Source organism: Arvicanthis niloticus, chromosome 19 (assembly GCF_011762505.2).
Source record: "Arvicanthis niloticus isolate mArvNil1 chromosome 19, mArvNil1.pat.X, whole genome shotgun sequence".
Lineage (NCBI taxonomy): Eukaryota > Metazoa > Chordata > Mammalia > Rodentia > Muridae > Arvicanthis > Arvicanthis niloticus.
In genome coordinates this window covers 43,613,800-43,636,926 of record NC_047676.1, presented here as the reverse complement: position 1 = coordinate 43,636,926, position 23,127 = coordinate 43,613,800, and the positions used below count along the sequence as shown (strand labels likewise).

The 23,127-nt window shown below is 40.3% G+C and overlaps 1 protein-coding gene across 1 annotated transcript; it reads right to left on the bottom strand.

Annotated features, from left to right (window-relative positions):
• Window positions 1-17,928: 17,928 nt before the first annotated feature.
• Window positions 17,929-22,846, bottom strand: Gapt (GRB2 binding adaptor protein, transmembrane). The gene is made up of 2 exons (XM_076916218.1): window positions 22,754-22,846; window positions 17,929-19,713 (listed from the first exon to the last, which is right to left on the bottom strand). Exon 2 carries the CDS (start codon window positions 19,337-19,339, stop codon window positions 18,860-18,862), a length of 480 nt encoding a protein of 159 aa, XP_076772333.1. The 5' UTR covers window positions 19,340-19,713; window positions 22,754-22,846; the 3' UTR covers window positions 17,929-18,859.
• Between the last annotated feature and the right edge of the window lie 281 nt (window positions 22,847-23,127).

The following is a 23,127-nucleotide window of genomic DNA, read 5'->3' as shown; positions in this document are numbered from 1 at the left end:
TCTTCATTTAACTCTAGAAACTTAGATGAAGCTCAGAGCAACTGAAAAGTTGAAAAATATTCCAGGAGGTCATATACAGGATAGAATGCATTGTCCTCACTTCACTTGATAATGAAGTTTGTTCATGTTATTGTCTCAGCCGGTGGCTTTGTTCTGTTGTGTAGAGGTGACAGAGACTTAGTCCATTGAGTGGGTGGTGGGTGCTGAGGTATGAGGAGCTGCCCTCTGAAGGTTCACGTTTGCTAGAGACCGCTCTCCAGTTTGGTGGTATGGAGACGGCAAAGCCTATAAGAGGTTGGGCTCAGTGTAGGGTAATTATGTCAGGGTGGCACTGGCCCACAGAGGCTTGAGATGATTTCAGGAAGTGAGTCAGTTTTGGGAGAATGAGTTGTTTCAAATCAAGGCTACCTCACAGGCTTGTTCCATCTGCATGTGCTTTTCTTTCTTCAACTCTGGGTTGCAGCCAGAAAACTTCACCAGACGCTAGATGGATTCCCTCCATCTCAGACTTTCCGTTTCTATAACTCTGAGCTAAATAAACACCCTTCCCACAAAATACTCGGCAACAAGTATTCTGTCAAAGCGACATAATGGCATGAATGCAGGAGATATTTGAGATATTTCAAATGGTTTATAAATCATCATCTAAAAGTACTCACATACAATGTATAAATATGTTGGTTTGGTTTGGTTTTTCTTTGGGGGGGTGTCATTTAAGCTTACAGTTCCACAGTACAGTCCATCGCTGAGAGAAGTCAGCTCAAGAACTCAAACGGAGCTAATGCAGAGCCATGGAGTAGTATTGCTTACTGGCTTGTGTGCCATGGCTTGTTCAGCCTTCTTTTTAATAGAACCCAGGATGACCACCCCAAGGATGGCACCAGTCACAGTGAGTTGGGTTCTCATATCAAACATCAATCAAGGAAATACCTCATAAGTCTTGTTCACAACCCAATCATATGGGAAATTTTTCTTAATTGATATTTCCTCTTCCCAAATACCTCTAGCTTATGAGAACTTAGATATAAAAGCATCCAGCATTGCTTCCCACATAGCTTTAACTTTATAGCTGGACTTTAAGACCAGAGCCAGTCTTATCGTTATTTGTTTTGGGTAAAACAATATAATAATAACAATAATGCAATAACAATATTGTTGCATCTTCTAGTAAATATATGCTAAACTTCATAGGAAGCTAGTAGCAAATCCTTATCAAAAGTCACATACCATTTGTGCATCCCTGCAATGTATAAAGACCCAGTTCAGCAGCCCGGCCAGAGCTGGGTGTGCAATGCTTTGTGAACTGAGTGCTTTGAGAAGCCATGCATGTGGTAACTTGTATGAAGTTGTATTTCTCTAGTGACTGAGACTGTCAAGAGGCTGTGTCTGCTTCTTTGACACATGAGTATCTCATCTAGTGAGCATTTCTTTACACACTTTGCCATTTTGGTTGGGATTTTCATCTTTTTTTTAATATAAGAGCTCTAAGTTAATTATAAATTTAAGATGGTGACCTGTATCAGATGAATGTATGCCAACTATTTTCTCCAACTCTATGGCTTAAATTACAAAGTTTAGTTTTATTCTACTATATTGAAATGAGAATGCAGACTTTGGGCTCTTTCTCACCTTACTAACTCACATCCATTCTTGGGAATGCTTTGTCTTTCCTTGGGAAGCTGTCTCTCTTTCTATAGCATGACTAATCAAAGATAGATAGATAGATAGATAGATAGATAGATAGATAGATAGATGTTAGATAGATAGAAAGATATACAGATAAAGCATCAACTTGAGATGCTTGGCACCAAAGGAAGGTACCTGGAAGGGGCTGGAGAGAGAAAAGGGAGGAGAAAGTGAACAAAATGGAGAAGTACTTTGGCCCGTTAATGTTTTTGTGAGGTCCATTCACAAATTTCAGGAAGATAAGACATTTACTGGAAATTATCAATTCTATGTCTAAGAAAAGAGGACTATTTGGATACATCTAATTATTACCTCAAATCTGAGAAATATGGAAAAATTAAAAAACCTGCTGGAAGAGACCTCATTAGGCTGATGGTGATGAATTGACCATCAAGCAATTATAATAGATGGTGTACTCTTAACTTGAATACCGTTGCTTGTGAAAGTTAATGAGTATTTAGTGTCATTCCAGAGAAGAGGGTTTGTATAAACCTTGTAAGAGTATAGGAGAAAAGTGATTAATAAGAATGTCTTAAGATTTATAATTATTTTCAAAGCTATAGAAGACACTATGTATTAAAAGGTGTTTAGCTTCTTATATATTTGTCTACTGCATATCTGCTTATAAGTTTATAAAGTTTATTTTGCTCTCATCTGTGCATAACAGAAAGAATCAAAAGGAAAACCTGAAGAAAGCTTAGAACTGCTAGGAACAAGCACATTAATGCACACAGGTGCACACACACACCACATGCAGAGGTATGCATGCATACAAGCATACAAACACATGCACACACACATGCACCCACATAGACACACACATGTACATGCACACACATACACACACATACATACACACACATAGGCACACACATGTGCACACACACACACACACACACACACACACCACAGAAAGAAAAGAAAACAAACTGAATCCACACCAGGGCTGCAAGGAGGGTGAAGTGATATTGAGTGGCAAGGGAATTAAACAGTGACAGTCAATGTCCCCATCAAGCAGTTAGAGAGGGTGGTCATCATTGTTCCAGCAAAATTAATGAGCTGGTTCCCTCAGTGAGCAATGCTAACTAACTAGAGCTAATCCTGTGCATCTTAGGACGTGAGGTCCCTCTGTGGCACCACTGCTGTAATGATAAGGTTCTAACAAACATCGTTTTGTTTTTTTTTTTTTTTTAATAATGCTTGCACACTAGGTCAACATATAACAACAAGACTGCAGGCTGTGTAATGCTAGCGGAGTGAGCGTTGAAAAGTACAGTATGTCTGGAATCAGACACCAGGAGACAAATGACAATAATAACAATATTGTCAGCAATGACAACAATAATATCCACGTAAGGAACAAGAACAGGAAATGAGTTGGCAAAATAGCAAATAAGACATGGTCATTCAAAAAGCAATCTCACTGTGGAACGTAGCCGACTTCTTTGTTCTATCTATTAATAATGATGATGATAATAAATAATGATAATTTATCCCTTGGTTAATTTGAGAAAGGTACATTTTTGTTCTTTCGAGTCTGGTATTATTGCTTCCTTCCCAAAAGTTATCAAAACAATATTACTGTAGCTCGTAGTAGATATCAAAAATAATCTAGCAATGTTCATAAAAGATACTAACAGAGAGTATGAAACAGAGAAGTGATTTACACTCACAATATGGAGGCTATAGTATTTTATTGAGAACTAGCAAGTTAACAAATACACTAAATGTGTGTGTGTGTGTGCACGCGTGCGTGTGCATGCATGTATACGTGTGTCTGTGTATTCTCATTTTACTGTTTTTTTAAATATTCAAACAAATTAACCACAGAAATGTATATTTTTAGGTAATAAAAACTTTAATCATCCATTTATTGTTAACATTTGCTATTTCTAAAATCTCATTGTGTGGGTTTATGAGTGTGAGAGTGTCCCACCATGCATGGGAGGGGCTCAGAGGCCAACTGTGGGTGTCATTCTTCATTTTCTATCCTGGGACAATGGGGCTAGGTCACTCACAAGCTCTTGGAGATTCTTCTGTATCCTCCTTCCATTTATTCATGGATGTACAGAAACTACAGATGTGTGTGCTATAGCATCTGGTTTTTTAGAACCCAAACTCGGGACATCAGGCTTGCATGGTAAATGTGTTACCCACTGAGCTACCTCCTTAGCCTAACACTTTGTTGGTATTATTCCTTATATAATGATACAGTATCCATCAACATCCTTCTGATTCTTTCTGGCTTAAATCACACTGTTGTTTCTATTGCTACACACACATACACACACATACACACACATACACACACACATACACACACACACATACACACACATACACACACACACACACACATACACACACACACACATACACACACACACTCACACACACACACACACACACACCATGCTCCTCTTAAACCAGATATTTCACATCTTTATTTCTCTCACATCTCTTTAAACTGTTTGACAGTTTCATACATTTCCATAATGACTTTTTGTCATTTTTACATCGTATCCTACTACTTTATCTCAAGATATAAGTGTATATGTCTTAAATATGACAGTTAAGATAATTATGCACAATCGAGGAGTTTCTCTCCTTGACGCATTTCTCTTACACATTAGAAAAAATGTCAGTTCAAAACCATGCATGTATATACAATGAGAAAGCAAAAATAAATCAATAAATAAAAGAAATGTACACTAAAGAATACTGTGTAGTTGTATGTCGCATGTGCATATGAATTTAAAAACCAATGTTGCAATTACCTGCTGGCTCATGCCTGTAATCTCTGCACTTGGGATGCCGATATAAGAATATTGCTTAAGACTGTCTCAAAAAACTAATGTTACAGATATCCAAAAAAACCAAAGCATAAATTACTTTTTTGCTGGGTTTAACTTCTTTTATGGTTCCTTAATTTAATCTGTCAAGCAGCGACAGATCCCATTATGTAATTCATTTTTTAAAACTAATGTTGTTTTATTAATTTCATGTGCATTGGTGTTTGGCAGCATCTGAGTTTATGTAGTGTGTAGATCCCCTGGAACAGGAGTTACAGACAGTTCCGAGCTGCCACGTGAGTGCTAGGAACTGAGCCCAGGTCCTCTGGAGGAGGAGCCTGTGCTTTTAACCATTGAGCCATCTCTCCAGCCCCCATTTAGTGATTTTTTTTTTAAATTAGAATTCATTTGTAAGTCATATTCACAAGGCCCTTAAGCCTCCCCTTGCTCTATTCTATTTTTGTTTTCTGTTTCATTATACTCTTGTCTCTAGCCATTCGCTCTAGGCTTGAAACAAACGGATTTTGTTTCCCGGTTGTGTACAATAAAGCACATTTAGGCAGCCTGAATAGCAGTGCTTTAGATTTAGCTCACTGCATTTCATTAGAAACAATCATTGGTTTGGGAAAATATATACCACTTCTCAAAAATCTCAATGGTGAGAGCTAAGCAAATACAATGACCTAAAAATAGTTTTAAAACAAATGTATCAAGTAAGAGTGTATGTTGTGTGTGTTTTGGTGAACAAAGAGATTGAGAATGAAGGAATATTATTTTTCTGAAATAAATTAGGATTAGCTTTTATCTTTGAAAAAGATTCGTTCCTCAATCTCTATTTCTCTTGTGCATTTAAATTTTCTCTCTGTATTTATTCCCAATATGTAATTAGTGTTGGTAATGAAAGGAGAGGAATATGCAAGGAAGGATGGGGCAAGAGCCTTTTTTTTTTTTTTTTTTTTTAACTTATTTACTTAACATCCTGCTCACTGTCTTCCTCCTGGTAATGCCTTCCCCCAATCCTTTCCATTTCCCCCTTTCCCCTCCTCATCTCCTCTGAGCAAGTGGGGCCCTTTGGGTATTCCACCTCCCCCACCCCATCCCCAGACGTCAAGTCACACTAACTCTCCCACTGAGGCTAGCAAGGCAGCCCAGATAGAAGAATATATCCCACATAAAGGCAACAGCTTTTGGGATAGTACCCGCTCCAGTTGTTCGGGACCCACATATAGACCAAGCTGCACAGTTGCTACATATATGTGGAGAGGCCTAGGTCCAGCCTGTGTATGTTCTTTGGTTGGTGGTTCAGACTCTGAGAGTCTCAAGGGTCAGGGTTAGTTGACTCTGTTAGTCCCATGGAGTTCCTATCCTCTTTGGGGCAGTAATCCTTCCATCTGTTCTTCCATAAGAGTCCCCAAGGTCCATCCATTGTTTGGCTTATGGGTGTCTGCATCTGTCTGAGCCAGCTGCTGGATGGAGCCTTTCAGGACAACTTGCTCCTGGCTGCAAGTATAACAGAGTATCATTAATAGCGTTAGGGATTGGTGCTTGCCCATGTAATGGGTCTCAAGTTGGGCCACTTATTGGTTGGCCATTGCCTCAGTCTCGGGTAAGAGCCTCTTAAGAGAGGACATGTGTGGTGAGATTCTTTCAGCCCATGTCAGTGGGGCTCTGTCCACTATTCTCTATCTGTTCTTGTCTCCACTTTCGGGGTGGAAACCTTCAATCCGTATTTCTCCAACAACCTTGCCAGCTGCTTTCTGGTTTGATCAAAACACAGGATGAAATCAGAAAACTTTAGTTCTGCCTTCTATGGTGCCTTGTGTTGTGGTGGCTCAACAGTAGTGCCTGCCAATGAGGCTTCCTGGGCTCCTGCTCACACCGCTCCATTTTACCAGGCAGTTTGGGGCAGTTCTGGGCTCCTGCCAGTTCTGGCTCCTTTGCTCCAGTTCCCGCTGAACAGAAGGGAATAGGATTCAAGGAGGAGAGAAGAAACTTGAAAGAAGACATTAGGGGTGTAGAAAGAGCAAGCGGGAAGCTTGGGGAGATAGTTCCGTTGGTATCACCACCACTGTAGAAGCATGAAGACCTGAGTTCAGATCTCCAGAACCCATGTGAAAAGCTAGGAGTGATTCTGAGTGCTGAAATCCCAAGATTAGGGAGACAGAGGCTTCCTGGGACTTGCTGGCCAGTCAGGTGCTCAGTGAGTGAACTCCAGAATCAGTGAGAGTCCTTTTTTCAAAAAAAAAAAAATAGCATGCAGACTTTACTCCTGGACATGGTGTCTGCCTTAGAGCATAGTAGATATATCCAGTGACGTTCCATTGGAGAAAACTGATTTTTCCCCCTAGTAGGTGTCAATTGCAAATAGCTTCTTGGTCAGGAGTGGGACTTTGTGTCCATTTTCCTATCTCCCTGCTGTGATTTTTGCCTAGTTTGGACTTAATTAGATCTTACATGTTTGTTTATTTATTTATTTATTTATTTATTTATTGTCAACTACGTGATCCTAAATGTTTTCAAGTTGACAACCAAGGTTAACTATCACAGCACATATGGAAACTAAGATTTAGATAGACAATCTTTGTACACTGGACTTCATTTGAGACTCTCAGAGCTGCTGGAGGTCACAGCCTCATTCATCTGCAAGCCTACTATCCTAGTCTTCATTCTTGATGAAACATCCTTGGTTCTAACTTTCTAGAAAGAGATTTGGGCAAGACCTACTATGAAGAGATTTTTAATGTGAGGGCTAGCTGTTTCGAATTTCATCAGCACAAAGATGTAGATAATTCTTAATTGTTTTTTTATCTGAAAGTTTAAAAGGCCAGTGTCAATATACTCATCAAAGTTCTGAATGTTAGTGACAAGTATGATTATAAAAAAAATTCAAAAATATTACTGCATGATATGTAAAGATTATTGTGATGACTAAGGTATTTGTATGTCTTGAAGAGTGAGATCATGAGAGAGTATGTAATAGTGAGAAGAGCATTCACAGGCAGAGAGGACACCAAGGAAGTCACACAAGAGATGGCGCCATACCTCATCCCAATTGGTGCACAAGGCTTGTGTCTGAAATGCTTTCAAGTATTTTCTCATTTGTTGGGAGCCAAAGTGAGCATATCCGTATCCGCCATTCCAAGATGGCATGGACATCCTGTCCTCCCACAAGTAAACAATTAACTGCGCAGCTGCAAAGGCAGAAAGCCCGCCAAAGTCACTGGCCAATCCCGAGGCGTAATATTGGGTGATGAGTGAACAGCCAATCAGAAGTGAATACGTCACTCTAGGGTGTATTTAAGCTGGGCCTCTTCCTGTCTTCAGCCCTTCCACGGACTTCACTTAAGAGTAAAACCTCGCTGTGGTAACTACCCGAATTCTGCCTCTCATGTTTCTCTTCCACGGGTGAAAAGGGGACACGGGAGGTGCGCGCAACACTCATTCCCTTTTCCGGGCAACCTCAGAGGATTCTTGTTCCTCCTCCTCCTCAGCTTTGAATTTTCTAGCTCAAAAAGAATGACTAATGTTTTAAAGCCACACAGCTAATAGGTATCAGAGCTGTGGTTCAAATTTTGGGTCCGCTAAACAATGCAGTGTTTCATTTGCCTATGGATTACACTGCTAGACACAGTCATGTTCAGGCCAGACCTATGTAGAAAATCAGCCTCCAGCAAATGTGCCCAACGGAACGTTCATGTTCCTCTCTAATCATGCTAGCAGCAGTGTATAAACCCTTCAGAACAGTTTGAGATTTACCCTTTCTTTTAAACAAGCAAACTAACACAAATGTTAATGTTCTCTAATATGGGTCTCTTTTGTACCGAAGCAGTCACTAATTCTTGTTTTCTTTCTAGGTAAATTCTGTTATATAATTAGTACATTAGCAATCTAGTTTCAATGGCCTGCCCCGACTGTTTGAGTGAGCCAAGTGCAAGTTCTTTTACTACAAGCTTTCATACCAGCACCACCATGCTTCTCTCTTCATAGCATTTATTTTTTCCTCCTAGTTATGAATTCTCTTATGTGAATTCTCATTCAGTATTTCATCTAGACTCTAGTCATGTTTTTAATGTTTTTATTTGTCATTGAAACCTCAGGCTTTAGTATAAATGTCCAGCAGTTAATAGACCCTCAATATTTGTGGGTTGGGTAGCTCCTTGGGAGAGAGATGAACAGAGAGATAAGGTAAAGTATCCACAAATAGATGAGCTATTTCAGATTGTTCTTGAAGAAAGCTTCACAAATGAGCTAGGATTTAACCTAGGCTTTGAAGGGGCAGGGGGAGGTAATATCTCAATTCACATGCTGAAAATGTACAGGTTGATTACATTTTTTTTTTTTTTTACTAAATGCAGCCAAGAAGATACATCCTAAATTAAGCATCCCAGCTTCCTTTTTGAACACAGATGGAGAAGATATTAAGCATCGAAACTAATTAAAGGAAGAAGTAAAAATCACTCTTAAATGAACCACACTCCACTTTCCCTCTGGTTTCTTTTAGTGTAATCGGTCTTTGGGTGGATGTATCCTTTCATAAAAGAGAAGAGAAAAGCCACGTGGGGAAAGTAAACAATGCCAACAGACAGAGAATTTGCTAAGGTTGAACAGGCCTAAACCCCGAGAAATCTCAGAATTGAGAACAGTAGGTGGGAGGCCAGCTTGCTGCCAAACTACTTGACATGTAATCATGATACCCCACTGAGAGGACCATGACAACGAATCATGTAGTATAAAAACCTAGAATTCTCCATGCCAATGAGAAATCTAGATAGGCCCTGAGAGTTTATCCAATGAGCTTTCCTTCCTGGGTGTTCCTTCCTGCAAAGATATTTAACCTCTGGTTCACCCTGAGTAAAGTGTATGTATACACATCTGCCATAAATAAAACAGTTTGGACAAGCAAGGACTGTCTCCTTCATCAAGGATTTCTGATCAGAAGGTGTAGGAAGAGTTAAGGTGGGAGGAGTAAGGAGAGGAAGAGGCGGAGTAAGGAGAGGAAAAAGAAAAGGAAGAGGAGGCGCTAGAGAGAGCAAGCAGAGATGTAGGAGCAGTGGGGAGCCATGCAGGTATGGAGAGCAGTCATGGGTAACAACTTTTATTTAGGTTAGCTAATTGGGAAACAGCTCTCTTTGGGTGGGCATATTGTTATTGAGCATTACTAAATATATAAAGCCTTTGATTAATATTTAAGCATTAGAGTCTCATTTACTTCCTGGGCCCGCATGGATGGTGGGATGGTCTGGGCAATGCCCAGCCTCGCAGAGACAGCATGGAAGATTGGCAGAGCCATCCCCCACGCTGGCATCTCGTGGGTAGCAGGGCTGGTGTTTCTGGCAGGCCGTTTCTAGCTGTGGCACACGTGGCCTCTGGCCACGGAACATGTTGGCTGAGCTAGGCAGAGCCGCCATTCCCATTCTTCCCAGAGCCCGTTGTTTCTCACCTGGGGAAACATGGCTGGGACCCTATCATGGACTGTGTTCTGTCTCCCATGCCCGACAAAGCCATATTTGCACACTTATCTGCATAAGAAATTAGAAATAAAAGGAATGTACAACGGTGCCTTGCTGTCTAGCCAAGGGGGACGCTTGCTTTGTTCTAATATCTGAAAAGGAAACAATAGAACAGCTTCTTAGCCTGTTCAGTGTAAGGACTCATTGTCTGACTCCTCTGATTTCTCCCATGTCTAGTTCAGGACTATGTACTCCACCTTGTCGATATCACCATTTTGAATATATACAAACTTTCTCTTTTAGCTACACAGAGGGAATCATATGGATCTAACAAAGAGGTTTTTATTTGTACGTCTCCATTTTTTTTTCTGGCTAAAATTTCTCTTCCTGGTAGATTTTCCCAGAACTCTCTTAAGCCTTTATTCTAAGCTTTAGCTGGTTCGGCTAACAAGTTGATTCTTCTTGTTTGGCTATTGCTTTTCGTCTCATCCTTTGATTTTAAATGTCACTTCAGCCTTTCCTGTCATGGGCACTTCACAATATGTTCCCTGGATCTTCTAGAACAAAAATAACAAAAATAGCTTCTAGGCTCTTCCTGTGCTGACCCTGAGAGGGGGATGAATTTGTTACTAGCTGTTCTTCATTCTAATATGCTCTCAGTGTTCTCGTTAAAACACTATTGTCATAAACACAGCGCTCCAGCCTGATCGCTCTGCTATCATTAAGAACAGTACTCTTGGTTATGTTTCTTATCAGATAATTGAGTTGAAGTAGACGTGGTCTAGACAAATCCTGACAGATGAGAAAATAGTGACAAAAGATTGTGCTTTAAGAAATAATGACCAGAACAGGACATGTTGTACATCATTCCACTCTTGACTGTCTTCTTAACTGACCTCCAGCCACGTAAGTGCCCATGATTAAGAATTTGAAAGAGAACAAGAAGGTATATACGGAATGGGTTGCAGCAGGAAAAGGAAAAAGAAAAGGAAAAGGGAAAGGGAAAGGAAATCTGTGTAATTTGCTCTTCAATCTGTCTCTGCCTATCTTGTACAGCATTGTCCTGCAGCACTCCCTCCAAGTTGAAACATTTTCTCCTGGAGACAAGTAGCTCAGGTTATAGACAGGAGGGAAAGAGGTCACCATGTTTCTGGGAGAATAGACCCGGAAGATTCCTGAGCTTCCCTCATGACGTAGAAGAGGAGTAAACAGCTGCTGCAGGTGGGACTGAGCAACCAAACTGCAGAAAGACAGATGCTCAGACCAGAGTGTTGCCTCCAAGTCTTTTGGAGAGCAGGATTGCAGTTTCACGAAAGCTGTGACCCATGTTGGGGTGTGCATTCTGGTGATGCAGCTGCCTTTGAAGTACCCTTGCTCCTTGTGAATAACCCCTCATTCATGCTCTTCTTAGCAATCCCAGGAAAACTGCACGGGTTCAAGGAATTGTTTATTAGTTCAATCATTATCTAAGGAAGATGCTTCTATGAGGAACTCGAAAATTAGTAAACTCAAACAAGGGGCTGGAGAGATGGCTTGATGCTCACTGAGCACTGGCTGTTCTTGTAGAGGATCAGACTTTGATTCCTAGCACCCACATGGAAGCTCACAGCCATCTGTAACTCCAGTTCCAGGGGATCCAACGCTCTTTGCTGACCTCTGTAGATACCTGGCATGCAGGTGGTACACAGGCACACATGCAGGCAAAACACCCATATCCATTAAATATGAAGGTATAATATAATTCCAAAGTCAGTAGAAAAGAAACAAGATATGTTGAAAATCACCTGGGAGCTCAGAGCCCCGAATTCTGGTCCTGATTGATTCTTAATTCTCTGTGAAACCATGGGGAAGGTAAATAAAGTTTCTAAGCTTGTTCTTGTTTATAAAATGGGAAAGTTTCATTCAGACAGCTTCAAAGTAGTTTTAAAGAAAACCCGAAGTTCTATAATGCCACAATAGAGGGTATTATCATCTGCTCAGACTAATGAAATATCCTGAGTGAGGTACTCACTGGGACAACTGGGTTTGAATACTGCCTCTATTATTTCTCTTCATTCTGAGAGCTTTGGTTAAATTTTCATTATAAGAGTTTTAGAGTCATGGTTGTAGTAGGCGAAAGAAAGTCACTCCCTATGGTGAGAGGACACAGAAGCCACACAGATAATAGGCATCTCCCTGATATTGTCTGGAGTCTTCTCCGAAATTCGTACTGAGAAAAGCCAGACACACCTTTGTTTGATGGGTTTTCAGATATCCTGATATACTTTAAAAGATCATATGCTAAGGTATGAGACTTATTTTTCCCTCTCAAATTCTAGCTTTTGCTTACAATTAAAATATAAGCCCAACACAGAGTAAAGCTGAGAATCGGACCTGATAAACAACAGCCATTTACTGAGTTTCAGCCTTGAGCTTTTGACAGGTATTAGGATTCTGGGGAATCAAATACCCCAGTAGACATAGTCTCTGTTACTAACAAGGATTTAGAGAACATATGTCAAAAAGACAGCCCAACTTCCTTCATTTTCAGCCTCAACTATTCACTAAAGCCAATCTAGCCTTCAAAGGGGGAAACCACATCAGCAGACAGAGACAGAACTGTTGTTTCCATGGCAACAGTGGAGGTCAATAGCTGCAGTCACACCTCCATTGAGCTTGATTGCGTGGCAGTTTACCATCCTCCTGCTCCCTTTTGTTTGTGCATCTCTCATTTGCTTAATTTCTATCTCTAGGAATCCTCAAATGTGAAACTATGGGAGCTGAATTTAGATTAAAAACTGCAGGCTTCATTAAAATGTCCGGAAACCCTGTTTATCTTCTAAGTCTTAGGCCTGTGCTTTGAGAAATTAAGTCCCATATTCTCAACTACAGTCTTTCATACTGTACTAAAGCTTAGAGATTTTTGTTTCTAATACCATATGCATTTATTTATTTATTTATTTATTTATTTATTTTATTGTTTTTAAAAGCAGTTTTAAATCTGTGTCATTTCTGCCTCCAACGCTGTATTTTTAACAACAAAGGTAACAGATGTGCTAGGTTACAATGTTTGTGAGTTACCAGACAGTCTTACATGTGGCCTTTGCTTTGTCCCCTCTTGCCTCTCCCTTTCACCATGCATGGCACTGCTCTGTTTCTTTCAGACATCTTCTGCTCCAGGACTGCATATGCTGACCTCTCTTATTCTGTTTTATTTTTATTTTAATTTGAGAATTTCAAATGTAAGTATGTACATCCTTTCTCTCTCTAAGTCCCCCCATGTGGCCCCAACAACTTTCATTTGAATGTATGACCTCTTCTTCTGTATTTATCTTTCTATCATCTATGTACCATCTATCCATCCATCTATCATCTATCTATTGTCTATCTGTATGTCTTATCTATCCACCCATCCATCCATCTGCTCATCCATCCACCCATCCATCCATCCATCCATCCATCCATTTTCTATCTATCTATATTATATGTCTGTCTGTCTGTCTTACTGAGTCCAGTTAATGTTGCTCTTCTTTGCATGTTTTTAAGGTTGACTTCTTAAGATTAAGGTCTCATCTCTTAGAAAAAATAGAAAAAATAGCAAACTTGTTTCTCCTCTGTGAACAGCCATAGTGTGGAATCTTGTGGAATTTTCCTCCATCCACGTTTGTGTGTCCATTGTGGTCTTTCCAGGTCTTTTGTAGAGAATCATAATGTTGAGAGTTCCTGGGGACAGCATCCCTGTCCTGTCTAAAAGAATGTAAGATGAAACAGCCGTGATGATCCTTAGGTTGTTACAGTTTTTTCTGCCTCACCTCCTCCTTCCAAGCTTTTGCCTGAACTTTAAGTGTAAGGATTCTGTTTACAGATGTTCCATTTGGGCTTGGGTACCCCATAGTCACTTATTTTCTGCAGTTTGGCCAGTTGTGGTTTTAGTAGTCTCTTCCTGCTACAAAAGGAAGCATCTTTGATGAGATGTGAGAGTTGAGTTTATCTATGGATACAAAGATGAATATTTTAGAAGGCAGATGGAAACCATATTACTGAAGAAATATGGTTTATAGAAGTACATACTTTTCTAGGGTCTACAACATCTTCAGCCACAGATTTGAGGCTTGAATTTTACTACTAGGCACAGACTCCCTCTAATTGAGTGAGTATTGTATCTAATTAGATAGCTGTCATTTGCTGCAAAGATACGAGTACCTCTATTGCACCATTGGTGATATCTTGCCTAAGCAGGCTTATAGCACTTTCTGACACGATAAGAGCTAGCTCAGGAAGGAGGCTTCCAGTGACATCATTTCCTGGGCCTCTGTGAGCTTATCTCTTATTTGTCCTGGTCTGTCTAGAGGACAGCTTTCCTAGCCCAAGCCTGGCTCCACTCTCCCATTACACCATGTGCTTTTCTATCAGACCAGTATCATGAGACCTTTTAATAGCATTGTTATGGACATGCCTTTGTCATTTATGAGCCATGTGACTGCTGAGACATTATGTTTCCCCATCCTTCTCTACTACTGATGCCCCAGAACACTTTCAGGTCTTAGACAATTGATTGATATTTACTGTATGATTTAAAATTTCTTCATTCTATTTGGTCATTAAAGTCATTTAGAATATTCATGCCTTCGATGTCCAATACCTTCATGTCCATCCAATGGAGGAATATAAAGGGCCCTTGATTCAAAATGTAATTACAACTAAGATATAATCTACTCAAGATGTCATCCTGTCTTTCAAGAAAGTATAACTTAATAACCACTCACTGTATATTCACAAATTCTTAAGTTCCTGATGCAGTTCTTTTAAAACTATTTATTCTTATGATTGATGTTAAGCCCAGTTCAATGTGGCTATTCTAAGGAGGGGTTAAGTATGTTGTAAATTAAAGTGTTGAATGAAGTGAAAGAAACCACAGGGTCATGCCAGGCATCTGTTTTCAAACAAGTTCTTTAGCCAGTGCCTAATCTGCTCTGACTCTTTCCCTCTATTATGCCCACTGTCATGTATTTCAGAACTCTTCACTCAGAGGCAACAAAAACAAGAGACACACTGTGAAGTTTTCTTGGTTCATGTCAGGGGATTACTGAGCCAAAGGGTTTTTTTCCCCTTGAGTCAGATGTTGCTGCTGAAGACAGGGAGACTGAGAAGATGGTACATCCCTATCATGATAGGTTACAGGTGTTTGAGATTGAAACACTTTTGACTGTCAGATTTTTAAGTCATTAGCAAGTAACCAGGATGGTGGATACCTTCCTTTCCTCTCTGGGTCTTTCATTCCAAGTACATCCATACCTATCTCTGAGTGATCTCCAAATACTTACCCTTAATCTACTAATTTGGATCGTATTGAGTATCAGATGTTTCAAAAGCACCAACTAGAAACAAAAGGTTAGCTATCTTGGTCAAGTGATTTAGAAAGAGCATGGAGCAGGAGAGTTTCCATTCCAATGCCTATGTTTATAGAAAGGGTGAGAAACAAAGAAAAACTCATAAAGAGCCAGTTAGAATGGTTGTGAGATGTTTTAAAGAAATCCTGGAAGAGAAGCACAAAGATCAAAAGTACAATGCCCCCAGACCTTAGGATAAAATAAGCACTTAAAAATAGATGTTCAACCTATGCACTGAATTAAAAAGAAAAAAGAAAAGAGCCTAAGTGCTATGGTATAGATGTCTCCAAAGTGTGTGCTTTCATAGTTATAACAAACTGTCACAGAATGGAGGGCTAAAACACATATGTATTTCTCACAGTCGTTGAGGCTGAGACATTCAGTATCAAAGCACTAGTATTGACAAGGGCTCTCCACCTCCCAATATTCTCATAATAAAGAGAAGAGATGTGGAGAAAGAGGGAGAAGATTCTCCATTCTTCTCTCATCATCTTCCTCATCCTTCTTTCTCTACTTCCTTGTTCGTCCATCTACATACTGGATTGAACACAAGGCTTCACAAATACCCAGCAAGCACTGTGCCACTAAGACAAGTCAGCAGCTCTCTGGTCTCTTCTTGTAAAGGCACTGTTCTAACCAGGAGGGCTCCTTTCTCATCTGACCACATCTAAAGTTAATCACGGCCCAAAAGACCCACATCCGAACTTCATGGTATTGGAGATACAGTTTCAGCATAAGAATTTAAAGGAAGTACAAATGTCTAGGCCGGGGGTTTTCAAACTGTGGGTTTCAATCCCTTTGGTGGTTGAATTACACTTTCACTAAGTCACTTATGACCACCAGAAAATGCAGACGTTCACACTATGATTCATAACATTAGCAAAATGACAGTTATAAAGTAGCAAGGGAAATAATTTTATGTTTGGGGGACACTACAACGTAAGAAACTGTATCAAATGATTACAGCATTAGGAAGGTTGAGAACTACTGCTCTGGGCAGTTACAATGTCAATAAAATCATCTCCTTCTACTTGGTTTCTTTCTCTTACCTATTTTGCAAAGAACCCAGTATCTTAACTGTCACCTTGACTCAAGTGCCTAGTGGTCCTCACCCTTACTCTCTAGCCTAAGCAGTAAGCAGAGGCTGTAATCTAAGGCTAATGGTGGCATAAGCAAGGCTTTTCTTATTGTAGGGATCAATAATGAGTTAGGAAGTAAGACATAAAACAGAGAGCAAAGTCTATAAGCCATATGCTCACTGTTGCTAGATGCTGGAAGCAGACTTTCCATATATATGCTTTAACTAATGATTGCTGTAAGTCACAGGATGTCACCACACCTTCATGTGTTATAAGACCACAGATAAATCACACTCGGTGAATTTACTACAGTTATCTCTTCTCCTCTGCCTCAGTTTCTTTTCTCTTTTTATTGTAGCAGGTAATTGTATCTTCTAATAGTAAAAGAACAATTGTAAAATGTTATCCTACATAGATGTAAACAACTTTTTCATCTTTATCTCTCATGGAATCATGATAATGGAGTCTAATTGGGGAAGGACTGTGTTTCAGTCTAAGAGAAAGAATGTAATATACATAATTGAACAGGTACTGCTCACACACACACACACAGACTCTCACACACATAGACACATACTCACACACACAAATGCATATATACACAAGCATATACATATGCACATGTACACACACATGCACATACACACATGTGCATGCACATACATATGCACTCATCCATATACATACAACACAAACACACACTCACACACTCACACACACTTATATGGGGACAGATAACTCGTGGGACATCATATGCCTCAGAACATAAAGACGGTAACTGCAGATATTTATAAACTTGGAACTAAGATCTGAATTTCAGAGTCCGGCACAGTTGGTCCCTAGAACTCAGAATGGCTCTTGTCTCTTAATGATACCCCCGGGGGGAATCTGAAAGCTGGTCCTCTGGTTCTAAGGAACCCCCAGAAGAGGTCCCCAAAGGGACCTCTAATGGAGGGATAAGACTGGGAGAGATTAGAAACTGCCAACAGTTTGCTGGAGTCAATCATATGTTTGCATTTTGTTCTGCAGAGAAGACAAGAAAAAAACATTTTTTTTTCAGACTTCTGTTCTATGAAAACTTTCTATCAGCAAAGCTCAGTAAAGATTTACCTGGCAAAAGCAGAAGTCATCTGGGTACCTGGCCGGCCAAGTAGTTCAGAGCATCCTATAAAAGGCAGTGTTTAGAGATTCATAATAAACTTAGTATGTATCTATTGTCCTTGCTTTGTGTGTAGAAAGTATATATTAAGGATTTGTCTCCTTTCTTGTCTCTCCCTCCTTCCCTTTCTCCTCTCTCCCCTCCTCTCCCTCTCCCTCTGTCTCTTTCTTTCCTTGCTTGCTTATACTTCCATTCCTCATCTCCCAACTTCCCAGTGCAATAACACACACACACACACACACACACACACACACACACACACACACACACACACAGAGAGAGAGAGAGAGAGAGAGAGAGAGAATTAGAAAATATTCAACAAAATTTATGAGATAGATTTAGAATTAGTAAATTTATTAGTTTTTCTCAAAACTACTTGACAAACTGTAAGATTAATATTTTTTTTCAATTAGCCAAGCTTTTAGTTCTTCAGATGATGTCTCTGGGTCTAAAAGTATTAACTAGGCACCACTTCGTCTCTGTTTAACTGCTACTGAAGGCATCTTCATATTACATTAGTAATAAAATACACAGAAAACATTCATATCCTTAAATGTTCAAAGAATTAAACAGGCAGCAAGGTCTAAAAGAGGAAACATGGGTTTGAAATGGGGGATACTGGCAGAAATCAATACCTGAGGCAGCTTGGGAGGCAGACAAGTCACACAGTGGAGTTGAGAGAGGGGACTGGCAGCTTCGAGATGACTCAGATGCAAGCAAAGAACTGAGGGGTGAGGGGAATAACTGAAAAGTGTAACTAAAAAAGTCATGAATTCTATTTGAGCTTTACACTTTTGCAAACAACATAAAAATTATTATTTTTTTTTTTGACAAAATAATGACGTGAGCACCTGGAATGTTTTCTGAAGATCAACCTGCTGTGTCATAGGCTATTGACTGGATGTAACTCAGAAGACCAGGCTAGAGATATGGCTCAGTGGTTGAGCACTTACCTGGCATGTCAAAGGCCTTGGGTTAGCCCCTCAGCACAGGAGAAGGATGACCTGCCAGGAGACTGCAATAATACTGAGCCCCGAAAGATGGTAGAGGAAGGGATGGAGGAAAGCTGTTACAGAAAATATTTCAAAAGAAAAATGAATATAATACAGCACAGATTTAACTGAAGGCAGGGCACATGTGTTGGGGGGGGTCATTCTAGAACTTGTCTACAATGGTTCTCTTGGTGAGGATGTATAAGGGTAGTGATAGGAAAGAGACCACTGATTTCATCAGGATAGTTTAATCATGATGGTATCAGTCCATTCAGAGAGAGAGGACTGGTGATCGTTTTTCCTCTAGCAACCAGTCTCAGTTTGTCGAGAAGCTAGTCGCAATCTGGAAGGATGTATATGTCTTCATCTTGAGGAGGAGGAAGACTAGGTTTCTGGAAGTTATAATAGAGGGGGTCCGTTTGATTCCCGTAGACATGCTCCTCGAGGTGAGACGGCTCCGTGTTTTCGTACAGGGCCTTCTCAGTTGCCCCTTCAGCGCGGGGAGGGCCCACTTCCACATTTTCATAGTTGGCATGCATCCTATTTCTCTTGGAGGTAGATTTGTGGCCTTTGGTCTCCACTGAGGTTTTAGTGCTTAGGCTAGTCACATAGGCACTCAAACCGACGGCTTTCGTGTAGTCTTTATGCCTGCTGCTCCTTCTTTGTATAAACTTCGGTAAGTTAAGTTGCAGTGGTGCGGTTTCCCTGTGATTCCAGTGCCAAGCACATCCAATCCCACAGACCAGCAAGAGTACGAGTAGGGAAACACCGACAGCCACACCCACGGTACAACTCGCAAAGCTTTTCAGCATTTCAGCACAGTGCTGTTCAGCGGCTTGGTGTGGTTAATCAATTCACAGGCACAAGCAGAGGCAGTTTCTGGTTGCCTGTTGTGGTTGAGGTTCAAAACCAAGCTGGAAGGCTTCCTTTAGGCATTTTTTTTCCAGATCTCAAAGGACCTTACTGGCAAAGTCCCGATGCAATTAGACCTGAGAGTGAAGAAATTCACTCTCTGACGGTGACCGTTTACTGTATCACCATCCTTGTACACTGGAGCTGAATTGGAGGAATTTTATTCCTTTCCACTTCCGTTTCCCTTGGTGAACCACCAAGTGAAGCCGAGGTGAGCCGAGAATAACAGCACAGCAGAAACCTCAAGAAAAGGGAGGTGCCGTCCAGAAACCTGCTATAAATCAAAAATATATTAACTGTATTCATAGTACCTCGTGAGATTTTAAATTTATCACAAATACCAACTGTGTTGAACATGCCTGTATTGTTAGTTCTTGCTTTTAATATTGAGTATAACACAAGCTGTTTTGAAACGAGAGTGAGGAATCTACCCCTGCCCAAGTGTAGTTGCTTGTATTGGTTGATGATTTTCAAGTGAAACATAAGGCTCTCCCAGCATAGGAGGAACACCATAAAACTATCCATGTATGCTCTGTCCACTGTTTCCTGCCACTCTGTGAAGCCTTGCCATCCTCCTTTGGAGTGGACAGAGGCTGTGCCAACTCCCTAGTCATTCCTCCCTCTAGAGCCTTAAAATAATTAGCCCATTCTCTAGCAGAGGATAGTATCCTAAATGCAAGGAAATTCTTTCTTCCTACCTGGTCTAAAGGGGAGCAGGGCTCAGCTCTTTCCATCTTTACATTCCTAGAGCGAATCAGGACATCTAACACAGAAAATTAACCCAGTCAGTATTTATTTGAATAAAAGAGGGCATTTTTTTTCTTTTTCTTTTTTTTAAATTTTAAATTTTTGTTGGATATTTTATTTACATTTCAGATGTCCCCCACCCAGGAACCCCTATTCCATCCCCCCTCCTCCTGCTTCTATGAGGATATGCCCCCACCCACCCTCCCACTCTTACCTCCCCACCCATGTTTTTCCCAACACTGGGGCGTCCCCCACACTGGGGCGTCCAGCCTTCACTGGAACAAGGACTTCCTTACCCACCTGTGCCTGACACTGTCATCCTCCCCTACATATACAGGTGGAGCCATGGGCCCCTCCCTATGTGCTCCCAGGCTGGTGATTTAGACCCTGGGAGCTCTGGTTGGTTGGTATTGTTGCTCAAAAGAGGGCATTTTTAAGTGACTTCCAAATTCACCCACTAACTGTTTAACCGACGCTTTAAGAGGAGAGATTTTAAAGGGTGTGTCGATTATTCTGAAGTCTTAAGAGAATTTTTTAAGTGAAGCAAAAATATCTTTGTAAAAATTTTTAATCACAAATGTAGCAAATGATTTACACTTAATTAAGGTGATTTTGAAGTGTTCCCTTGATACGTTAAAGTAGCAAGGAGAGAAACACAAAGTATTCCATCAGGCAGAATTTTTTACTGGGATTCTAGCCACAAAGCATTCTTACTATACATTTCAAGTGAGACTCAGGAATAGTGACAGGCAGTATGTTCAATAGTGATTATAGTATTTTTTTGCTATTGTCTACTGAGCATCACTGTCAATAATATTTAATTAGGGGCATATCTTAAATTTGCTTTCAAACAATTTCATGTGGATTGTCTCACTTAACCCTACAGCTCTCGTGTGGGGTACTATTGGTACCCTCACCTTACAGAAGAGAAAGTGGAGGATTCTAGGTAACAACTCACTAACTAGTTAGCTGTATTTATCTCCTAGACGCCAGTACTAGTACTAAGCACAGGAGAGCTAATACACTGAATATCTGCTAATAGACTGAGGGATCCATTTCTAGCCTCACTACAGTGAAAGAAGAACGAAAAACCCACAAAGCAGTCCCCGGCCCTCAGTGAGAGCACATTTCTAATGTCAACTTCTTAGAAATCTGTTCAAGGTCAGATTATATCAAGCCACAAATGTTCAGTCTTGCATTTTATAGAAACAAATGGAGCACCACATGCAGTTTGTGTATAATAACCTCTCTTTGGTAACTATTTAGAGCCAAACACCCCCAATACAGGTATCTCTCAAGTTCCTTGGGGTCTTGGGTCAGAGTACACTGGGGCTGGGTGTAGAATTATTTATTCACCATGGAGTATTGGCAGTCTGAGCTGTTCATGGTGGCCCATGCCTGTGTAATCCTGGTACATGGAAGCTGAGGCTAAATGGGATACAGAATGACACCCTATGTCAAAACCAACACATTTTATTGTCTACAGTTAAAATGAGAAAGGTAGCATACAGAATAGTGGTAGCCAGTAAGAGTAAGCAGGTATGAGCAAGATGCAATGATATGGGTATGAAAAGTCATATTAAAATACACTATTGTGTATGCTAACTTAGAAAATTAATAGTGCTATAGTCTATGAAGTCCTCCCACTCTTCCAAGGGCAGACATGACACAAAGGCCACGTACAGACATTTGTCTAATGATTTCTACAAACAGAGACTCATTTCCTTTATGGGCAGATGAGAATGGATATGTCTTAATATGTCATAGCGTAAATAATGACGGACACGTTATCCAGAATGTGTGAGATGCATTTCCAGAGTAAAGCTCAAATATCGAGTGGAATTCATCAGTGTTTTAGAAATGTGCTATGCCTCCAAGAGAACGGAATTGGGTTTTCTGCTTGACTGGCTGCTGTCCCCTGGGCAGGTGCAGAGAAGCAAGAGGCTCCCTCTTAGTTTCTCAAAGAATTTATCTTAGTTCTATTCAGAGCAGACATCCTTTAATATGAAAAAAAAATCACACAAAGAATATTCACTGAGCAAAAGAACAAAGAAACATATCTTTTCCCTGTCTTCAAGCTCATGGTATGGGAGAAAATCCTGTGAGATATAAAAAGGAGAGATGAAGACATATTTCAAATCATAATAAAGCATCTTAGTATAACACCTCAATGAGGTTCACTCTGCCCAGCTTGGAAGCTTTTTTCTTTTTCACTTTGGAAAGTTTCTGCAAACTGACCAGTAATTATTCAGTTGTCTTCAAATCATTAAGTTCTTTGTAGAGCAGACCTTGCAAAGCAGACAGTATATTTCCACCAGGTAGAGTGGCAGGCAGAGGAAAGGGCTTATTAGTGTAGCATGGTCCTAGGTGCACCAACCTCACGAGCAACTTGCAAACTGCTTTCCCTGCTATGACTAAGTCAAAATCATACACACACACACACACACACACACACACACACACACACACACACCACCTTCATCACCAGGAACAACAACAATAACATACAAGTTGTTTCTAATGTAACAAAACGTCACTACTTGGTTACACATGAATTCATTTCTTACCTCTTCCCATTACCCAAGCACTTTAAATCGGTTGGACTCGCACGAAGCCTGGGAGTGTCCAGCTCTGTCTGTCACCCTTTATCAAGCTGTCTTCAGCTGAGTACTGTTCCTCTTTCCATGCTGCTCAGTTACTTCCTCCTTTGGCTCCTCCTTCCTTCAGTTTATTTAATATTTGCAAAGTTCGGGAGGAAGTTGCTATCAGATACTGCAGAATTACAAATGACCCTCCCTCTTCGTGAGTAGAACTTTCTGAAGTATATATAAAAATTAATTATGCCAAGCCTAGATGATTTTTTGATCAATATTTACAGTGTTCACTTTAGAATAAATCATTTCCTTTGTTCAAAGAGGTTTAAAAATTTACACTAACATAG

What these genes read in the sequence shown, in the direction of transcription:
- Gapt (XM_076916218.1), bottom strand. Translation starts at nt 19,339, where the DNA reads ATGCTGAAAAGCTTTGCGAGTTGTACCGTGGGTGTGGCTGTCGGTGTT.